The sequence below is a fragment of the Anas acuta genome (genome assembly GCF_963932015.1).
Source record: "Anas acuta chromosome 2 unlocalized genomic scaffold, bAnaAcu1.1 SUPER_2_unloc_1, whole genome shotgun sequence".
Lineage (NCBI taxonomy): Eukaryota > Metazoa > Chordata > Aves > Anseriformes > Anatidae > Anas > Anas acuta.
The window spans coordinates 626,910-643,632 of NW_027075980.1; the positions used below are offsets into that span (position 1 = coordinate 626,910).

General features: G+C 65.7%; 1 protein-coding gene across 1 annotated transcript in view; it reads left to right on the forward strand.

Annotated features, from left to right (window-relative positions):
* HSF1 (heat shock transcription factor 1) overlaps positions 1-5,037 on the forward strand; it is a 34,427-nt gene extending 29,390 nt beyond the window's left edge. The window contains exons 10-13 of the mRNA XM_068668117.1: positions 1,790-1,895; positions 1,986-2,051; positions 3,488-3,557; positions 3,918-5,037. Coding sequence (XP_068524218.1) covers positions 1,790-1,895; positions 1,986-2,051; positions 3,488-3,557; positions 3,918-4,123 — 448 coding nt within the window. The 3' untranslated portion in view covers positions 4,124-5,037. The remainder of the gene's footprint in view (positions 1-1,789; positions 1,896-1,985; positions 2,052-3,487; positions 3,558-3,917) is intronic.
* Positions 5,038-16,723: the final 11,686 nt, after the last annotated feature.

Genomic DNA, 16,723 nt, shown 5'->3' on the forward strand with positions numbered 1-16,723 from the left:
CTGACAGCCTGCCAGGACGGCTCAGCAATACCTGCCTTTCATCACATCCAGCCTGTTCCTCTTGTTCCCAAATTCCTTGGAGAGGAGCCGCCCGTGAGGCCGCAGGTCACGGCGTGCAGAGCCTCTTTGTGCGCCCCACAGGCTGTTATTTCAGCCACAAGACACCCTTTGTTCGGGGGAATTTCATCCGCGCCCGGTCACCTCCCCGTGACCAGCGGCGCTGCAGGTGACAGCGCCGAGGCTCAGGCTGTGCAGGGAAGGGATTTGCCTCTCAGTGCTCGGTGGCACAGCCCAGGCGTTGTCCTCCACTCCCCCCGCTGCATTTCGGGGGCCAAATCCCTCTGTGTGCTCACAGCACGGACACCCCACGGCACCGGGGCTGCACCCCACGAGCCGTGCTGCCGTGCGCCAGGTCGTGGGGCTGGGTCCATATTGGAGATATTTGGGGAGACGTCTCACGGAGCCTGGGTGGGACCGAGCTGTCTCCACGGGCTTTTGCAGGGCGGTTCGGTTTCATGTTTTTGTTGTTAATCCCCATTCTGCCCCATTTTTTTGTTAATTCTGCCTGCTTTGAAAGCAGTGCAGCAGCACGGCCGTGGGGCAGCACAGACCGGGCTGCTCCAAGCACGGGGCGCTACCCAAAAACTGCTCCCACCTTCAGAGCTGGGGCGAGCCCAGGGTTTAAATGATTTTCCTGGGGCCTCCTCTGGTTTTGTGATAAGGCCAGAACGAGGAAACTTCCCACGGTTAAACCTGGCTGGCGCTGTCCCGGGGAGGGCTGCCCGGAGCAGCCAGCAGCAGGGCACCTCCATCCAGCCCCGCTCCTGCCTCCCACGGTGGCTGCGAGCAGAAACCTCGGAGAAATTGTCTGAAGTATTGCCCGTGACTGCTTCCAGTTAAGGTGGAGAGCGATTCAAAGGGGAAACGTAAGCTGGCTCCAGCTACAAAGCGTTCCCGAGCACGTGTCCTGCCTCCCTGCGGGCTGCCGGGGGGGGTCCCTGCTGGAGCTGTCGCCCTCCGGTCGTTATTTGCCCGCGGGGGCCCTGCTGTGCTCCCCCCGGGCCCATCTCCCAGGTGCAGACACATCACAAGGCGGCGTGTGACCTGGGCAGAGCTCAGGGGCCGGAATTGCTTTTTTTTTTCCTGCAGAAATGAGATAATCGGTGCAAGGCCGCGCCGTCAGAAACGGGGACGTTTGGGAGGAAAAGCAGCGCGGGGGGGAACAAAAGCAGCTCTGTGCCTCTGCAGTGCTCTGCCTGCAGCGCTGGGCACTGCCCACGGGCTCCTGGGGGCAGCCAGCGGCTGGGGATGGGGCTGGGGGGGGCAGCCAAAACATCTCGGGTGCTTTTAAATGACTTTGGAAGTCATTCGAGTGACTTTGGAAATCGTTTAAAAGCGCGCAGGTGGATAAGGCATTTATTTGCTGAGTGTTCGTGGATTTTAGGGCAGAAAAAGTTACAGATCCCTGCAGGGAGCCTGGTGGGCTCGTAGCACCGGGAGGGGGGTGCCACCCGCTGCTCTGCGGCCCTGAAACAGCCTGAGCATAAAAACCAGGAGCAGGAGAGTGCGTGGGGGGCTCGCTGCTCGTCCCAGTGCTGCCCAGAGCTTTGGGTTGCTCCCCTCGGCCCTCTCCATGCAGGGTTTTGGGGTGAGCCATGGGGACAGCAGAGGGCGAGGGCACGGCTGCGGTGCTGCTCCCTGGCACTGCACCCACCCCGAGCCCACCCCCACGGGCAGGGGGGGCTCCCTCAGCGCTGACCACCCCCGTGCTCGCCTCTCTCCTGCCCAGGAATGAGCTCAACGACCACCTGGACACCATCGACTCCAACCTGGACAACCTTCAGACGATGCTGACCACGCACGGCTTCAGCGTCGACACGAGCGCGCTGCTGGATGTGAGTACCGTGCGTGGGGGGCACGGGGGGCGCGGGGGGGCTCCCGGCCGTGCCCCCCTGCCCTGCCCTCACCCTTCTTTCCTCTGGCAGCTCTTCAGCCCCTCCATGACGGTTACAGACATGAACCTCCCCGACCTGGACAGCAGCCTTGCCAGTGTGAGTAGGTCCCCCCGTGTGGCTGTGCCAGCAGCCCCTCCGCACCCAGGGGGGCTCTGACAGCTCCTGGGGGGCTTGGACAGCTCCAGGGGGCTCTGAGAGCTCCTGGGGGGCTCTGACAGCTCTTGGGGGGCTCGGATAGGTCCTGGGGGCCTCGGACAGCTCCTGGGGGCTCTGACAGCTCCTGGGGGGCTCTGACAGCCTCTGGGAGGCTTGGATAGCTCCTGGGGGGCTCAGATAGCTCCTGGGGGGCTTGGATAGCTCCTGGGGGCTCTGACAGCTCCAAGCATCGGGGCCATCCCCAGCCCGCAGGAGGGAGGCGGGGAGGGGGAGCGCAGAGCCCTGCGTGGGGCTGGGGGCCTCCAGGGGGAAATCATTCAATTAGTGCTGCGGCCAGCTCTGCACAGCGAGCGGGGCTACTTCATCACTCACGCTGGGTTAATTAGGTGCTGAGACGGCCGCCTCTCCTCCGAGCCCTGCCCCCTGAACGTGGGGGTGCGCGGAGGCCCGTGGAGAGCCGCATGTGGTTTCCATCAGCCCTCCTGCTGCCTTCCTGACATCCTCGGGAGGTTTTCTCCAGGCCAGCCCCATCACGTGCTGCGTTACTCGTTTTATCTGCTCGGGTGTCTTCAGCACCGAGCACCACACAGGGCTGCGGGCTGGGACGTGGCCGGGCAGTGCCGTGACGTGGAGCAGCTCCATGACCAGAGGGAACCCAAAATAAAGTGGAGCTTGGGTGCTGCCGGGAGCACAGGGAGGCAGGGAGTGAGTCTGCTCCAGGTCAGATGCAGGAGGGCTCTCCTTGTGCAGGTGGTGCCATGAGCACGAGGCTCCTGCCCCCCTCCTCTTCCTTTTTTATTAACTTGAAAAAGAAAAAAAAAATATTTATTTCCTTAGAGTAGAACAGGAAACATCTCAAAGGGTTTTCCAAACAGGAAAGCCAAAATCTAGGGTCTCTTTTGGGGGCCTGCAGGCGTGCTCCTGGGCAGGAAGGTGGCGGTGGTGGTGGCATGGGACAGGGGAGCACGGGCAGCACCCCTCTGATGTCCCTGTCCCCAGCACGTCTCCGTCACTGCAGGAGCGCAGGCACAGGTCCCAGCCTGTCGGCTCCTGGTGCTGGGATTTTGTACGGGGCAGGCAGCTTTGCTCCCTCCCAGCCCTTTTGTGCCTCCAGCGCTCCCTCCTCGGCCGTCCCAGCCCAGGGGTGCCCGTGGGACCAGATGGAGCAGGGACGTGACCTCCACCCGCAGCTTACCGGGACCCTGGTGCGCTCTGGTAGCAGTGACGGGTGCCGGGCACGTCGGGGTGAATTAGTGGGGTTTCAGGATTGTGACCCACTGCTTTCCTTGTGTGGCTGTGCCGAGAGCACCGCGCTCTCTGTTGGTGTGGACCCACCCTGTGCCGGGTGCTGACCAGCCCAATTTCTCTCCCTGCAGATTCAGGATCTCCTTTCGTCCCAGGAACAGCAGAAACCCACCGAGACAGAGGCCAGCACAGCAGACACAGGTACGGGGCGCTCGTTATGGCTTGTGGTGACTCGCTCACAACACCTGGGGCTGTGGCAAAACCATTTCGGCTCCCAAAAGCGTGTTTGGCTGAGAGAGGTGGGAGTGCTTGGACTGGGAAGGAGAAGGGTTGGAAGGGGAAGCTGGCGATGTAAGGAATTGGGAGGGGGGGCAGGCTCTTCCTAGCAGCATCTGCTGCGTCGTTGAGCTCTTCCTCGCTCAATGACAACGGAGTTTGGGGGGTGCAGGCTCATGGCACCTGCTCCACGCAGTGCCCCGGCTCCTCGCGGTGCCCCAGCTCGTCCCAGTGCTCCATCTCCCCGCAGAATTCCCCCCCCCAGCACTCCCTCTCTCTTTGCAGGAAAGCAGCTGGTGCACTACACGGCCCAGCCCCTCTTCCTGGTGGACTCGAGCGCCGTGGACATGGGGAGCGGAGACCTGCCCATCTTCTTCGAGCTGGGAGAAGGGCCGTACTTCACCGACGGAGACGAGTACGCGGAGGACCCCACCATCTCGCTCTTGTCCGGGACTGAGCAGGCCAAACCCAAGGACCCTGCGGTATCCTAAGGCCGAGGGCAGGGCGAAAAGAGAGGAAGAGAAAGGATGCGCACGAAAGGGAAATCCAGCCGCCAGCCTCCTTGCTTTGCACAGACATTGACAGCTCTCAACACCCTCTGGTTCATGTTTGCTTCCCCCGGCACTGTGAGGATTTCATTTGTGTGTGTGCTTAATGAGGTGTTTTGAAACCCGCTTTAGATTCTAGCCACCCAGCGCTCCTCCAGTTCGGCAGTCGTTGGGGGCCGAGCGGTGCCAGAGACCCCGGCGGCGGTGCCGTGCCCGGCCCCCGCGCGGCGCTGAGCGAGCGGGAGAGCCCGGACGGCCCCGGCAGCAGCCACCGGGTGACCGCGGGCGGCAGCCGAGCCCCGCGCCGGGCACCGAGGGTCCGGCAGCCGCGGGGGCACGGCCGCGGGCGCCCCTCGCCCCGGAGCGCGGCGCTCGCCGGGCGTGCGGATGGGGTCAGCTTCTCAGGGGCAGGGAATTCCTCCTCCACCCCCGTGTCCCCCTTCCCTCCTCGCCCCGGAGAGGCGGACGCGATGGTTTTTAAAGAGAAATAAAAGTTTGCCAATCTGGCGCCGGTGGGTTGGATCCCTTTGTGGTCTCTGCCTCGCGGTCTGGTCCCCGAGGGTCTCCGCGTGCGTGCGCACACCCCGGGCGCCCCGGGCTCCCCCCCCGGGCCCGGCTTTACCTTCTCTTTTTATTTCCTCTTGCTCTGTGTGTTTCTTTTTGTTTGTTTCTTTGGTTTTTGTTTTCCTTTCGCTTAGCAGTAAAAAAATTTGTACATTTACACTTCAGATTGTTAATAGTAAAAACTGTATTTTGAATTTTTACATGAGAGAAGAAGAACCCACTTCTATCTATATATATATAAATATCTCTCTATATATATACATACAAATATATATAAAACAAATGCTCTGTCACCTGGTGGCTTTTCTATGGTCGGAAGCTTCGTTTTTGTCCTCTCTCTGGGAAGCAGATGGGATGAAGCCCCCCCAGTTCCCCTGCGTGGCCCGGAGATGCCGAGCTGTGCCGGGAGCTCCCGGTGCCCGGTGTCACCGGTGTCACCGCCCCTGTCCCACGGCAGCAGAGGAGGGAGCGCACGTGCCTGTGTTCAAACTCCGTGCCGTGGCTTCTTGCCTGAATCCCGCTGAGCCCGGGCTGAGTTTTCCAGGACGTTTCCGTAGCTGAGCCCGTGGAGGATGAGGGCGCTGCGGGACCCACACCAACGTGCCGGAGGAGTTTTGGGTGCTGCGCACGCCTTTCAGGTCTCATTTTTATGAGAACAACAACAAAGCCTTCACTTTTCATTCAGGGCGTTGCTGGTTGTTGTCCCCAGGGCTGCCCACCCCCACGCCTCCAAACTCGGCACCACCACAAACTCGAAGCCACGCTCGCCTTCCGAACCCAGCAGCATGCCGGGAAGCGGGAGTTTTGGGACAAGGAGAGGATTTTGGGTTCACGGCAGGACCCGTGTGAGAACGTCCCACAAACTCTCGTTATCCCTCGGTCTCCAGCGGCATGAATGCACCAAGGGCCTCATGAACCAAAAGCCATCCGGTGACCGACTGCTCCCTGCAGGACCAGGGCTCGGCCGTGCCACGCAGCCGGATCACCCGTGGCCGTGCCAACAAAGCCGTGGCCATTTCCAGACGTGGTGGGGAGCTGGGGGGGGGGCTCAGCACCGCAGCTCACCAGGACACACGGGCAGGCTCAGGGCAGAGCACAGGCTCGGGGTGCTGCTGGGGGTCAGCCACTTCTGGCAGCTCCCAGCGGTGCCACCACGCTGTCCCCAACCCTAACCCCCCCAGGAGGGGGCTGTGCTGGAGCTGCCCCCACTGCATGGAGCAGGGGCTGGCCGGGGGCACGCCGGGGTCCGAGGGCTGTGGGAGCCCCTCGCTCCGTAATGATCGAATTAATTTAGCGTGACGCGGGCGGATCCATGAGCTCATCCCGGCTAACGAGGGCCACGTCCAGCGGGGCCGAGCACGGGGAACTTCCCCCATCATTCATCACCCACCCCGGGGGACGCCCCCGTCCCCTCGCGCCCACCGCTGCTGGATCCACAGCGGAGGGGCTGCGCTGTGCCCGTGGGGTCAGCGGCACCGTGGTGAGGGGCCCGGGGGTGCGGGGGGTGCGCAGCCCCCCAGGGGAATCACATCAGTCCCGGTGACAGGAGCGGACCCCCGTGGGGAGCACCAAGCACCTGGGGTGCCCCTCACCCGCCTCCATCCTGCCCCCCCCCCAGGGTCCGCGACGATATCGGGGTCCCTGCCGTGTCCACGCCGAGCCCCGGCGCTGTGAGCGCAGCACGAAGGGCACCGAAAATCAGCCTGGATGGAGCCAGGGTGCAAAAGGTTTTTTGGGGTGTGGGAGCTGGGGAGGAGCAAACTGCTCCTGGCCCCCAAAAGAACCGGGGCTGGCAGCAGAGCCAGGCAGCGTGGCGGTGCGGGGGGCACCGTGGGGACACTGTGCCATGGGGGGGCCCCGGTGCAGCCGGGTCTGGCCCAGGGCAAGGGCAAGGAAAACCCTGGTGCTCTGCATCACCTCCTTTTCCCAAATTTCCCCCCAAACCGTGCTCTGAACCCACACCCAACTCTTGGCATCAGAGGCAGCGTGGGGCAGGGCTGGGGGCGCGCATTGAGGGGGGGCTGCCGGGGAGGGGGGCATTGAAGGCGCCGACAGAAGGGCTCGGTGGCTGCTGCAGGGACCTTTATTGGCAGAGGAGCACAGCACATGAGAAGAGGGGGCACGGGCGCTGCCCCCCCCCAGGGCACGTGGAGGGGTCCGGCCACCTCCACGGCCCCCACCCCGCCGCCCACCCCCTTTTCCCCAGGCACCCCCGGCCCAGCTCCTCGCCCCCAGCAAGTGCCCAGAGACACCGGGGTCCTGCAGGGAGCGGGGTGGGCTGGGGGGGCTGGGGAGGGGGCTGCAGCGAGGCCGGGGGGGCGCGGAGGGAGGCAGTGGGGAAGCGCAGCAGAGGACGGCGTCCCGGGGGGGCAGCTCCGTCGAGGCTCGGCCTTCTCAGACCCCTGGGGGGAGGCAGCGGCTGCGTCAGCCCCCCCCCCCGCCAAGGGTGGGTGGCACCCCCAGTGCCCCCCCCCTGCCAAAAGTCACCTTGGGAGGCCAGGGCCTCCTCCGAGTCCAGGTCTCGGTCCATTCCTGCGGGCAGGGGCAGACGCCGGGGCTGGGGGCAGGCACCGGCACAGCCCCCCCCCGGCTGCGTTGTGCCCACCCCAGGCAGTGGGGCGGCCTCGCTGCCTCCCCGCTTGTGTGGGCATCCCCCCCCCAGCTTAATGGGGCACCCCTGGATAATGGGGGCCCCCCTGGATAATGGGGGCACCCTTGGATAACGGGGGCACCCCCAGCTCAAGGGGTGCCCAGGGATTGCCCCAACCCACAGGGGACAAGGACAGTCCCTCCCCCTTCCCCTTCCCCTTCCCACTCCCTTTTCCCATTTTTCATTAATTTTTCCTTTTCTTTTTCCCCTTCCCTCTGCCCTTCCCCTTCCCCTTTTTTCTTTCCCATTCTCCCTTCCCCTCCCCACTGCCCTTGCCCTTCCCCTTTCCCCTTTTCTTTTCCCCTTTCCCCTTCCCCTCCCCATTCCCCTTCCCCTCCCTCCACCCCCTGCCCCCCCAGACCACTCGGGCGCTATGGGGGATCAGGGGGTCCCTCCTCCAGCCGGGGACCCCCCAGCACGGACACAGCCTCACCCTCCTCCGACTCGTTGGACTGTGCCGGGAGATCGGCGACGGGGGCTGCGGGAGGGCAGAGAGCACGGGGGGGGTCAGCGCCGGGCTGGGGTCACCGGGTAAGGGGGGGGGGGTCCCCATGTCACCCCCCCAGCACCCACCGCCCCGAGCCTCCCCGGTGAGGGCGTCGGCGCTGAAGGAGCCGCTGTTGAGGGCGTCGAGGCTGGAGGAGGACGAGGACGAGTCGCTGCCCAGCGCCACCACCGCCGCCTGCGCCCCCCCGGCACCCTCGAAGCTGTCGGGGGTCAGGCCTGAGAGAGAGGAGAGCATCATCAGCACCGTGACCCCCCCCCATGACACCCACCCCCCCTGTGACCCCCCCCCAACCCCGTGACCCCCCCCCAACCCCGAGACCCCCCCCCCGACCTTGTCCCAGGCGCTGTGCGGAGGTGGTGAGGTCGCCTGCGGGGAGGAGGAGAGGGGCGTCAGGGTGGGGGGGGGTTGGGGGCGCACACCCCCATTTGTCCCCCCCCCACCGCCGCCCCTCGCGGGTCCCTCACTCTCTCCGGAGGCCTCCAGCTTGGCGGGGCTGACGGGCTCTGCAAGAGACGGGGATGGGGGGGGGGGGGTCAGCACCATACCCTGACCCCCCCCCCCCCAATTTTATTTTTTTTTTTCCAGGAGGGAAATTGAGGCCCGGGGGGGGGGGGGCCGGCCCTACCTGACGTCTGTCCTTCCGCAGACAGGGCCACATCCAGGGGGCTCGCGGGCTCTGCGGGGACACAGCGGGGCAGACCCCGGCTGGGCTGCGCTGCCCTGGGACCCCCCCCCCCCCGGGGGGGGAACACCACCCGAGCCCCCCACCAGCACCCCCCCCGCGCCCCCAGCCCCTTACCATCAGCGGTGGCGGTGGTCAGGAGCAGGAGGACGGCGGCCGCAGCCAGCGCCGGGGCCCTGCGGAGCGGGGACGGGTTGGGGATGCCCCCCCGCAACCCCCCCAGACCCCCAGTACCCCCCCACCCCTACCCCACTGACTGGGGGTCCCCGGATGGGGCTGCACAGCCCCCAGGGCGCAGCAGGGGCTGCAGTCCCCATCCCAGGGCTGGTGCCACCCCCATAACGCAGGGGGCACCCCACAACCAGCCAGGGGGAGCCTGGAAATGGGGCGGGGGGCGGCACTGGGGTGGGGGGGGGGCAGCAGGGCTGGTGCTGTGCAGAGACCCGTCAAGGCCAGCCCCGATGCCCCCAGACCCGTAGCAGTGCACCCAGACCCCACAGTGATGCTTCCAGAATCCCAGTTCTGCCCCCGGTCCCCACAGTGCTGCCCCCAGACCCCATAGCGATGTCCCCAGACCCCATAGAGCTGCCCCCAGTCCCCCCAGTGCTGCAGCAATGCTCCCAGTCCCCATAGCACTGCCTCCAGACCCCATAGCAATGTCCCCAGACCTCGTAATGATGTCCCCAGACCCCATAGCGCTGCCCCCAGTCCCCCCAGTTCCCCCAGCAATGCTCCCAGTCCCCTTAGCGCTACCTCCAGACCCCATAGCAATGTCCCCAGACCCCGTAGTGATGCTCCCAGTAATGCCCCCGACCCCATAGCGCTGCCCCCAGTCCCATAGCGATGTTCCCAGTCCCCCCAGCGATGCTCCAAGACCCCATAGCGATGCTTCCAGACCCCGCAGTGATGTCCCCAGTGATGACCCCATAGCGCTGCCCCCAGACCCCATAGCGATGTTCCCAGCGCTGCCCCCAGACCCCATAGCACTGCCGCCCGACCCCATAGCACTACCCCCAGCCCCCCCCACGCCGTCCGCAGCCCCCCCCCGGCACCCCCCGGCTCACCCTCGGGGCTGGGCCATGCCTGCGGCTCGGGGCGCGGCGCTGCGGGACCGGGACCGGCGCCGCCCGGCCCGTTATAGCCGCAGGGGGCTGGGGAGGAGCCAGGTGGCCGCGGGCCAGCCAATCCCGCACGGCTCGGCACGGCTCCGGTCGGTGCGGCACGGCACGGCCCGGTTCGGCACGGTGCGCCTCGGTGCGCCTTGGTGCGCCTTGGTGCGCCTTGGTGCGCCTTGGTGCGTCTTGGTGCGCCCCGGTGCGCCCCGGTGCGCCTTGGTGCGCCTTGGTGCGTCTCGGTGCGGCACGGCGCGGCGCGGCACTGCGGCGCCGCCGCCGGCACCGGGGGGGGGGCTGAGACAGCCCGGACCCCCCCAAACCGTGACTGGGAACACAGCACCTTCTTGGGGACCCCAAAAGGCAAGAAGAAGGATCCCCAGAACCCCCTCGGGGACCCCAAAACACAAGCGCCGCGGCTGATGCCCGCAGCATCGCTTTGGAGAGCCCAAAATGCAGAGACATGACCAGAACCCCCATCACCACTTTGGGGTCCCCAAAAACACAGAGCCATGACCAGGACCCCCAGAACCCCCTTGGGGACCCCAAACCCAAGCACTGCGGCTGACGCCCACAGCATCGCTTTGGAGAGCCCAAAATGCAGAGACATGACCAGAGCCCCCAGCACCTCTTTGGGGACCCCAGAACCATGACCAGGACCCCCAGCACCACTTTGGGGTCCCCAAAAACACAGAACCATGACCAGGACCCACAAGCAGCACTTTGGGGTCCCCAAGACTCCAAAATCATGGACAGGACCCCCAGCACCTCCTCGGGGACCCCAAACCCAAGCACCATGACTGACGCCCGCAGCATCACTTTGGAAATCCCAAAACCCAGAGGCATGAGCAGAATCCCCAGCACCTCTTTGGGGACCCCTGACCAGGACCCCCAGCACCACTTTGGGGTCCCCGAAACGCCAAAACTATGAACAGGACCCCCAGCACCTCCTTGGGGATCCCAAAACCCAAGCACCATGACTGACACCCGCAGCATCGCTTTGGAGATCCCAAAACCCAGAGGCATGACCAGGACCCCCAGCACCACTTTGGGGACCCCAAAACCCCTGAACCACCGCTGGGACTCCCTGCATCACTTTGAGGACCCCAAAACTCCAAAACCATGACCAGGACACCCAGTACCACCCAGGAACCCAAAAACCCCTGAATCACCGCTGGGACTCCCAGCACCTCTTTGGGGACCCCAAAACCCCCAAATCATGACCAGGAACCCCAGCACCAAAACCCAAGCACCATGACTGACACCCCCAGCATCACTTTGGGGTCCCCAAAACCCCAGAACCATGACCGGCACCCCCAGCACCACTTTGGGAACCCCAAAACCACATCAGGAAACCCAGCACCACTTGGAGACCCCCCCCAAGTCTGTGGCTGGGGGCGTTGGGGACCCCATCTCCCCCCGCCCAATCTCCCCCCCCCGCCCAGGTGCTGCGGGGCCCCAATCCCACCCCACTCCCCCCGCACATCCCAACAAGGGCCCTTTATGGCAGCGCTCAAAGCCCCCTTTGTTCCCCTGGGTTCTGGGGCTGGGGGCCGGGGGGCGCACGCCTGGCTCCAGTTGCAGGGGGGGCAGCGGGGCCGGGGGGGGGGTCGGTGGCGGTGCGGGGTTGGGGTCAGCACCCCCAGGGCACGCGGTGGCCGCAGGTGGCCCCGTCCCCGTCCCTGTCCCTGTCCCCGTGGGGACAAGGCGCCGCTGTCACCACCCCGGCACCCTCCGGCCTCGTGGCCCCGTCCGGCGTCACCCGGTCCTGGCACCGGCACCGGGGGGGGACGGCACCGGGTGGGGTGGGAAAGGGCCGGGCTGGGGGGTGCTGGGGTCAATGGGGGTTACTGGGGGCACTGGGGGGCACTGGGGGGCACTGGGGGGCACTGGGGGTCATTGGGGCCACACAGCACCAGGGAAATGGCACGGTGATGGTGAGCTGGGGAGGTGATGGGGAACTGGTACGGCCCCAGTAACTGGTGCGGCTCTGGTAACTGGTACGGCCCCAGTGACTGGTATGGCTCTGGTAACTGGTGCGGCTCCAGTAACTGGTACAGCCCCAGTAACTGGTACAGCTCCAGTGACTGGTACAGCCCCAGTAACTGGTATGGCTCTGGTAACTGGTATGACCCCAGTAACTTGTATGGCTCCAGTAACAGGTGTGGCCCCAGTGACTGGTACGGCTCTGGTAACTGGTACAGCCCCAGTGACTGGTGCTCTGGTAACTGGTATGACCCCAGTAACTTGTACAGCTCCAGTAACAGGTATGACCCCAGTAATCTGGGATTACTGGGATGGCCTCAGTAATCAGTACAGCCCCAGTGACTGGTAGAGCTCCAGTGACTGGTACGGCCCCAGTAACTGGTATGGCTCTGGTAACTGGTACGACCCCAGTAACTAGTACAGCTTCAGTAACTGGTATGGCCCCAGTAACTGGTATGGCCCCAGTAACTGGTACAGTTCCAGTAAGCACTGTGGTCCCAGTCACTGCCATGGCCCCATTAAGCTGAGATGGCCCCAGTAAGCCCCAGTAAGCCAGTGTGGGTCCGGTGCCTGGCACGGGCCCAGTAACTGGTACGGCCCCAGTGACTGGTACAGCCCCAGTAACCAGTGCGGCCCTGGTGACCAGTATAGCCCCAGTAAGCACTGTGGCCCCGTTTACCGGCACCGCCCCAGTAACGCCCAGTACATGGGGTTATGGGGTTATGGGGTTATGGGGTTATAGGGCCACAGGGATGGGAGTAAGGAAGTGAAACTGGGGATGAGGACTGGGAGTACTGGGAGCACTGGGAGCTGGTGTCCCAGACAATACTGGAGGCAGTGGTCCTGGGACAGACTGTACTGGGGGTACTGGGAGCCCTGGGGGCGTGTGCCTTGTACTGGGAATACTGAGAGCACTGGGAGCACTGGTGACTGCCCTGACCATGCGGGGGGCACCAGGGGCACTGGGAGCACTGGGATGGGAGAACTGGGAACACTGGGATGGGGGCACTGGGAGAATTGGGAGCACTAGGATGGGAGCACTGGGGGCACTGGGATGAGGACACTGAGAGCACTGGGAACATTGGGAGCACTAGGATGGGAGCACTGGGAGCAGTGGGGGCACTGGGACAGGAGCACTGGGAGCACTGGGATTGGAGCAATGGGAGCACTGGGGGCACTGGGAGCATTGGGATTGGAGCAATGGGAACACTGGGATGGGAGCACTGAGATAGAGGCACTGAGTGCACTGGGAGCACTGGGATGGTGACACTGGGGGCACTGGGGGCACTGGGTGCACTGGGACGGGAGCACTAGGAGCCCTGGGGGGCACTGGGAGCAGTGGGATGGGGGCACTGGGAGCACTGGTGATACTGAGAGCACTGGGATAGAGGCACTGGGGGCACTGGGAGCACTGGGAGCTGTGGGATGGCAGCACTGGGACAGGAGCACTGTGAGCACTGGTGTCACCAGGAGCACTGGGATAGAGGCACTGGTGATACTGGGAGCACTGGAAGGCCTGGGATGGGAGCACTAGGAGCACTGGGGGCACTGGGACAGAGGCACTGGGAGCACTGGTGGCACTGAGAGCAGTGGGATGGGGGCACTGGGAGCCCTGGGAACACTAGGAGCACTGGGATGGGAGCACTGTGAGCACTGGGCGCACTGGGATAGAGGCACTGGTGACACTGGGAACACTGGGAGCACTGGGACTGGAGCACTGGTAGCACTGGGATGGGAGCTCTGAGATAGAGGCACTGTGGGCACTGTGAGTACTGGGATAGAGGCACTGGGAGCACTGGGATAGAGGCACTGGGAGCACTGGGAGCCCTGGGACAGAGGCACTGGGAGCACTGGGATCGAGGCACTGGGGAAACTGGGAGCACTGAGATGGGAGCACTGGTGTCACTGGGAGCACTGGGATAGAAGCACTGGGAAACTGGGAGCACTGGGAGCCCTGGGATAGAGGCACTGGGGAAAACTGGGGGCATTGGGAGCACTGGGAGCACTGGGACAGGAGCACTGGGAACACTGGGGGCACTGGGAGGGGAGCACTAGGAGCACTGCTGACACCGAGACCACTGGATAGAGGCACTGGTGGCACTGGGAGCACTGGGAGCTCTGGGATGGAGCACTGGGGGCACTGGGATAGAGGAACTGTGAGTACTGGTGGCACTCGGAGCACTGGGATGGTAGCACTGTGAGCACTGGAACAGAGGCACTGGGAGCACTGGGATGGGAGCACTGGGAACACTGGGATAGAGGCACTGGGAGCACTGGGAGTACTGGGATGGGAGCACTAGGAGCACTGTGAGCACTGGGGCATTGGATAGAGGTACTGGGAGCACTGGGAGCACTGAGATGGAGCACTGGGAGCACTGGTGACACTGAGACCACTGGGATAGAGACACTGGGGAAACTGGGAGCACTGGGAGCACTGGGATGGGAGCACTGGGAGCACTGGGACAGAGGCACTGGTGCCACTGGGGGCACTGGGAGCACTGGGAGCACTGGGGGCACGGGGATGGGAGTACTGTGAGCACTGTGGCACTGGAATAGAGGCACTCGTGGCACTGGGAGCACTGGGGGCACTGGACAGAGGCCCTGGGGAAACTGGGAGCACTGGGACGGGAGCACTGGGAGCACTGGTACCGAGTCACTGCTGCCCCCCCCGCTGCCCCCCCGTGCCCCTTCCCGTGCCCCCCCCGCTTCCTCCGCGCAGCCGCAGGGGGGGGGGGGTGGCGGTGACGGTGGAGGAGGAGGGGGGGGGGGGTTGGGGGGGGGGGGGGGTGGGGGCGGCGCCGTCCCCGGCGTCGGCTCCGGTTCGGGGGCGCCCCCCCGCGGCCCGGCGGGGGCTGGGCCCGGCCGAGGGCGCCGCCGGGAGCCGCCGGGAGCCGCCGGGAGGCGCCGGGAGCCCCCGGAGCCCCCCCCGGAGCCGCCGCCCGCAGCAGTTTGCGGCGCCCCCCCCGGCCCCGGGGAGCTCCCCCCCCCCCCGAGCTCCCCCCCCCCCCCTGCAGCCAGCAGCAAAGGTCTGGGGGGAGGGGAGGGAGGGGAGGGGGAGGGGTGGGGGTGGGGGGTGGGGAGGGGGGGTGGGGAGGGGGTGGGGAGGGGGGGAGGGGGTGGGAGGGGGTGGGATTGGGAGTGGGAGTGGGTGGGTGGGAGGGGGGGTGGGATTGGGATTGGGATTAGGAGGGGGTGGGAGGGGGGGTGGGATTGGGACTGGGAGTGGGAGTGGGCACGAGTGGGTGTGGGGGGGGAGAGGGGGTGGGGGGTGGGATTAGGAGGGGGTGGGAGTGGGAGGTGGGAGGTGGGAGTGGGAGTGGGAGTGGGTGTGAGTGGGGGGGGGGGGGGGAGTGGCAGGGGAGGGTGCCAGGGAGGGGCAGTGGGGGTGGGCGTAGGGCTTAACATGGGGGGGTGCCAGTGGGTGCGGGGGTGGGAGCGGGGGTGGGAGTGGGAGTGGTGGGGTCAGTGTGGGCATGGCCGTGGGGTGGGGGCTCTGGGGGTGCGGGGGCTGCGGTGCCATGCTGTGCTGTGCCAGGCAGTACCGTGCCATGGTGTGCCACGCTGTGCCATGCGGTACCGTGCCGTGCCATGCTGTGCCAGCCGTGCTGTGCCGTTCCATGTGGTACCGTGCCGTGCCATGGTGTGCCATGGTGTGCCATGTGGTACCGTGTGGTACTGCGCCGTGCCATGCTGTGCCATGCTGTGCCATGCCGTGCCATGCGGTACCGTGCCATGGTGTGCCATGCCGTGCTGTGCCATGCTGTGCCATGGTGTACCATGGTGTGCCATGCGGTACCGTGCCGTGCCATGGTGTGCCGTCCCATGCGGCACTGCACTGTGCCATGCTGTGTGGTGCCATGCTGTGCCATGCTGTGCCACGCTGTGCCATGGGGTACCGCACCGTGCCACGCAGCACCACACTGTGCCATCCTGTATGGTGCCATGCTGTGCTGTGCCATGCTGTGCCACGCAGTGCCATGGGGTACCGCACTGTGCCACGCGGTACTGTGCTGTGCCATGCAGTACCACGCCATGCCATGCTGTGCCACGTGGTACCACGTTGTGCTGTGTTGTGCCATGCGGTACCACACCGTGCCATGCACTACCGTGCCATGCCGTGCTGTGCCACGTGGTACCGTGTTGTGCTGTGCTGTGCCACACGTACCACACCGTGCCATGCAGTACCATGCCATGCCGTGCTGTGCCATGCTGTGCCATGCTGTGCCACGCAGTACCGTGTTGTGCCACGCTGTGCCATGTGGTACCGTGCCGTACCATGCCGTGCCATGTAGCACCACGCTGTGCCACGCAGCGCCACGCCACGCCACGCCACACCGTGCCATGCAGTCCCACCCTGTGCCACCTGGTTTGGGGCAATTTCATGGCTTTTCCGGAGCCAGCTCCCAGCAGCCTGGGGGCACCCCCGTGGTGCCACCTCCCCAAACTGTCCCGGGTCCTGGCGGTGCCAAACCAGACCTGGAGCTGGGACCCAGCCAGGACCTGACCGGGGGCCGCATCCCCCAAATCCTGGTGGTGCCGGGGCTCAGCCTGTGGCACAGCCACGCGGTGCCCGGTGCCCACGGCAGGGCTGGTGCTGCTCCCGCTCCGTCCCCCGGTGCGAGCGGTGCAGCCGCGGCCTTGGCGATGGCCCCCCCCGTGCCATGGCCCCCCCCCGGTGCCGGCTGCTGCGGGGACACCGCGTCCCGCGGCCGCCCTTGGCTCCGCGTCTCCCTGACCCGTGGTGGCTCTTGGCTGAGCACCGAGCGCTGCGCGTTTCGGGGCCGTTTTCGGGGGGGGGGGGGTCCTGGCTCTGCGGCTGCGCCCCGGGGTCACCTCCTGCCCCCCAGCCCCGCTGGTGCCGCGTCCGCCTGGGGGCACCGAGCTGGTGCCCGCTCCCTGTCCTTGTCCCCGTCCCCATGTCCCAGCCCGGTTCCTCCAGTGGTGCCGGGGTGGCCAGGGGGGGGGTCACGGAGCCCCTCGCACCCACCCGGCGCCCCCCAGCCTCCAATTTCTGCCGGGTTCTCACCCCAAATGCCGCCTT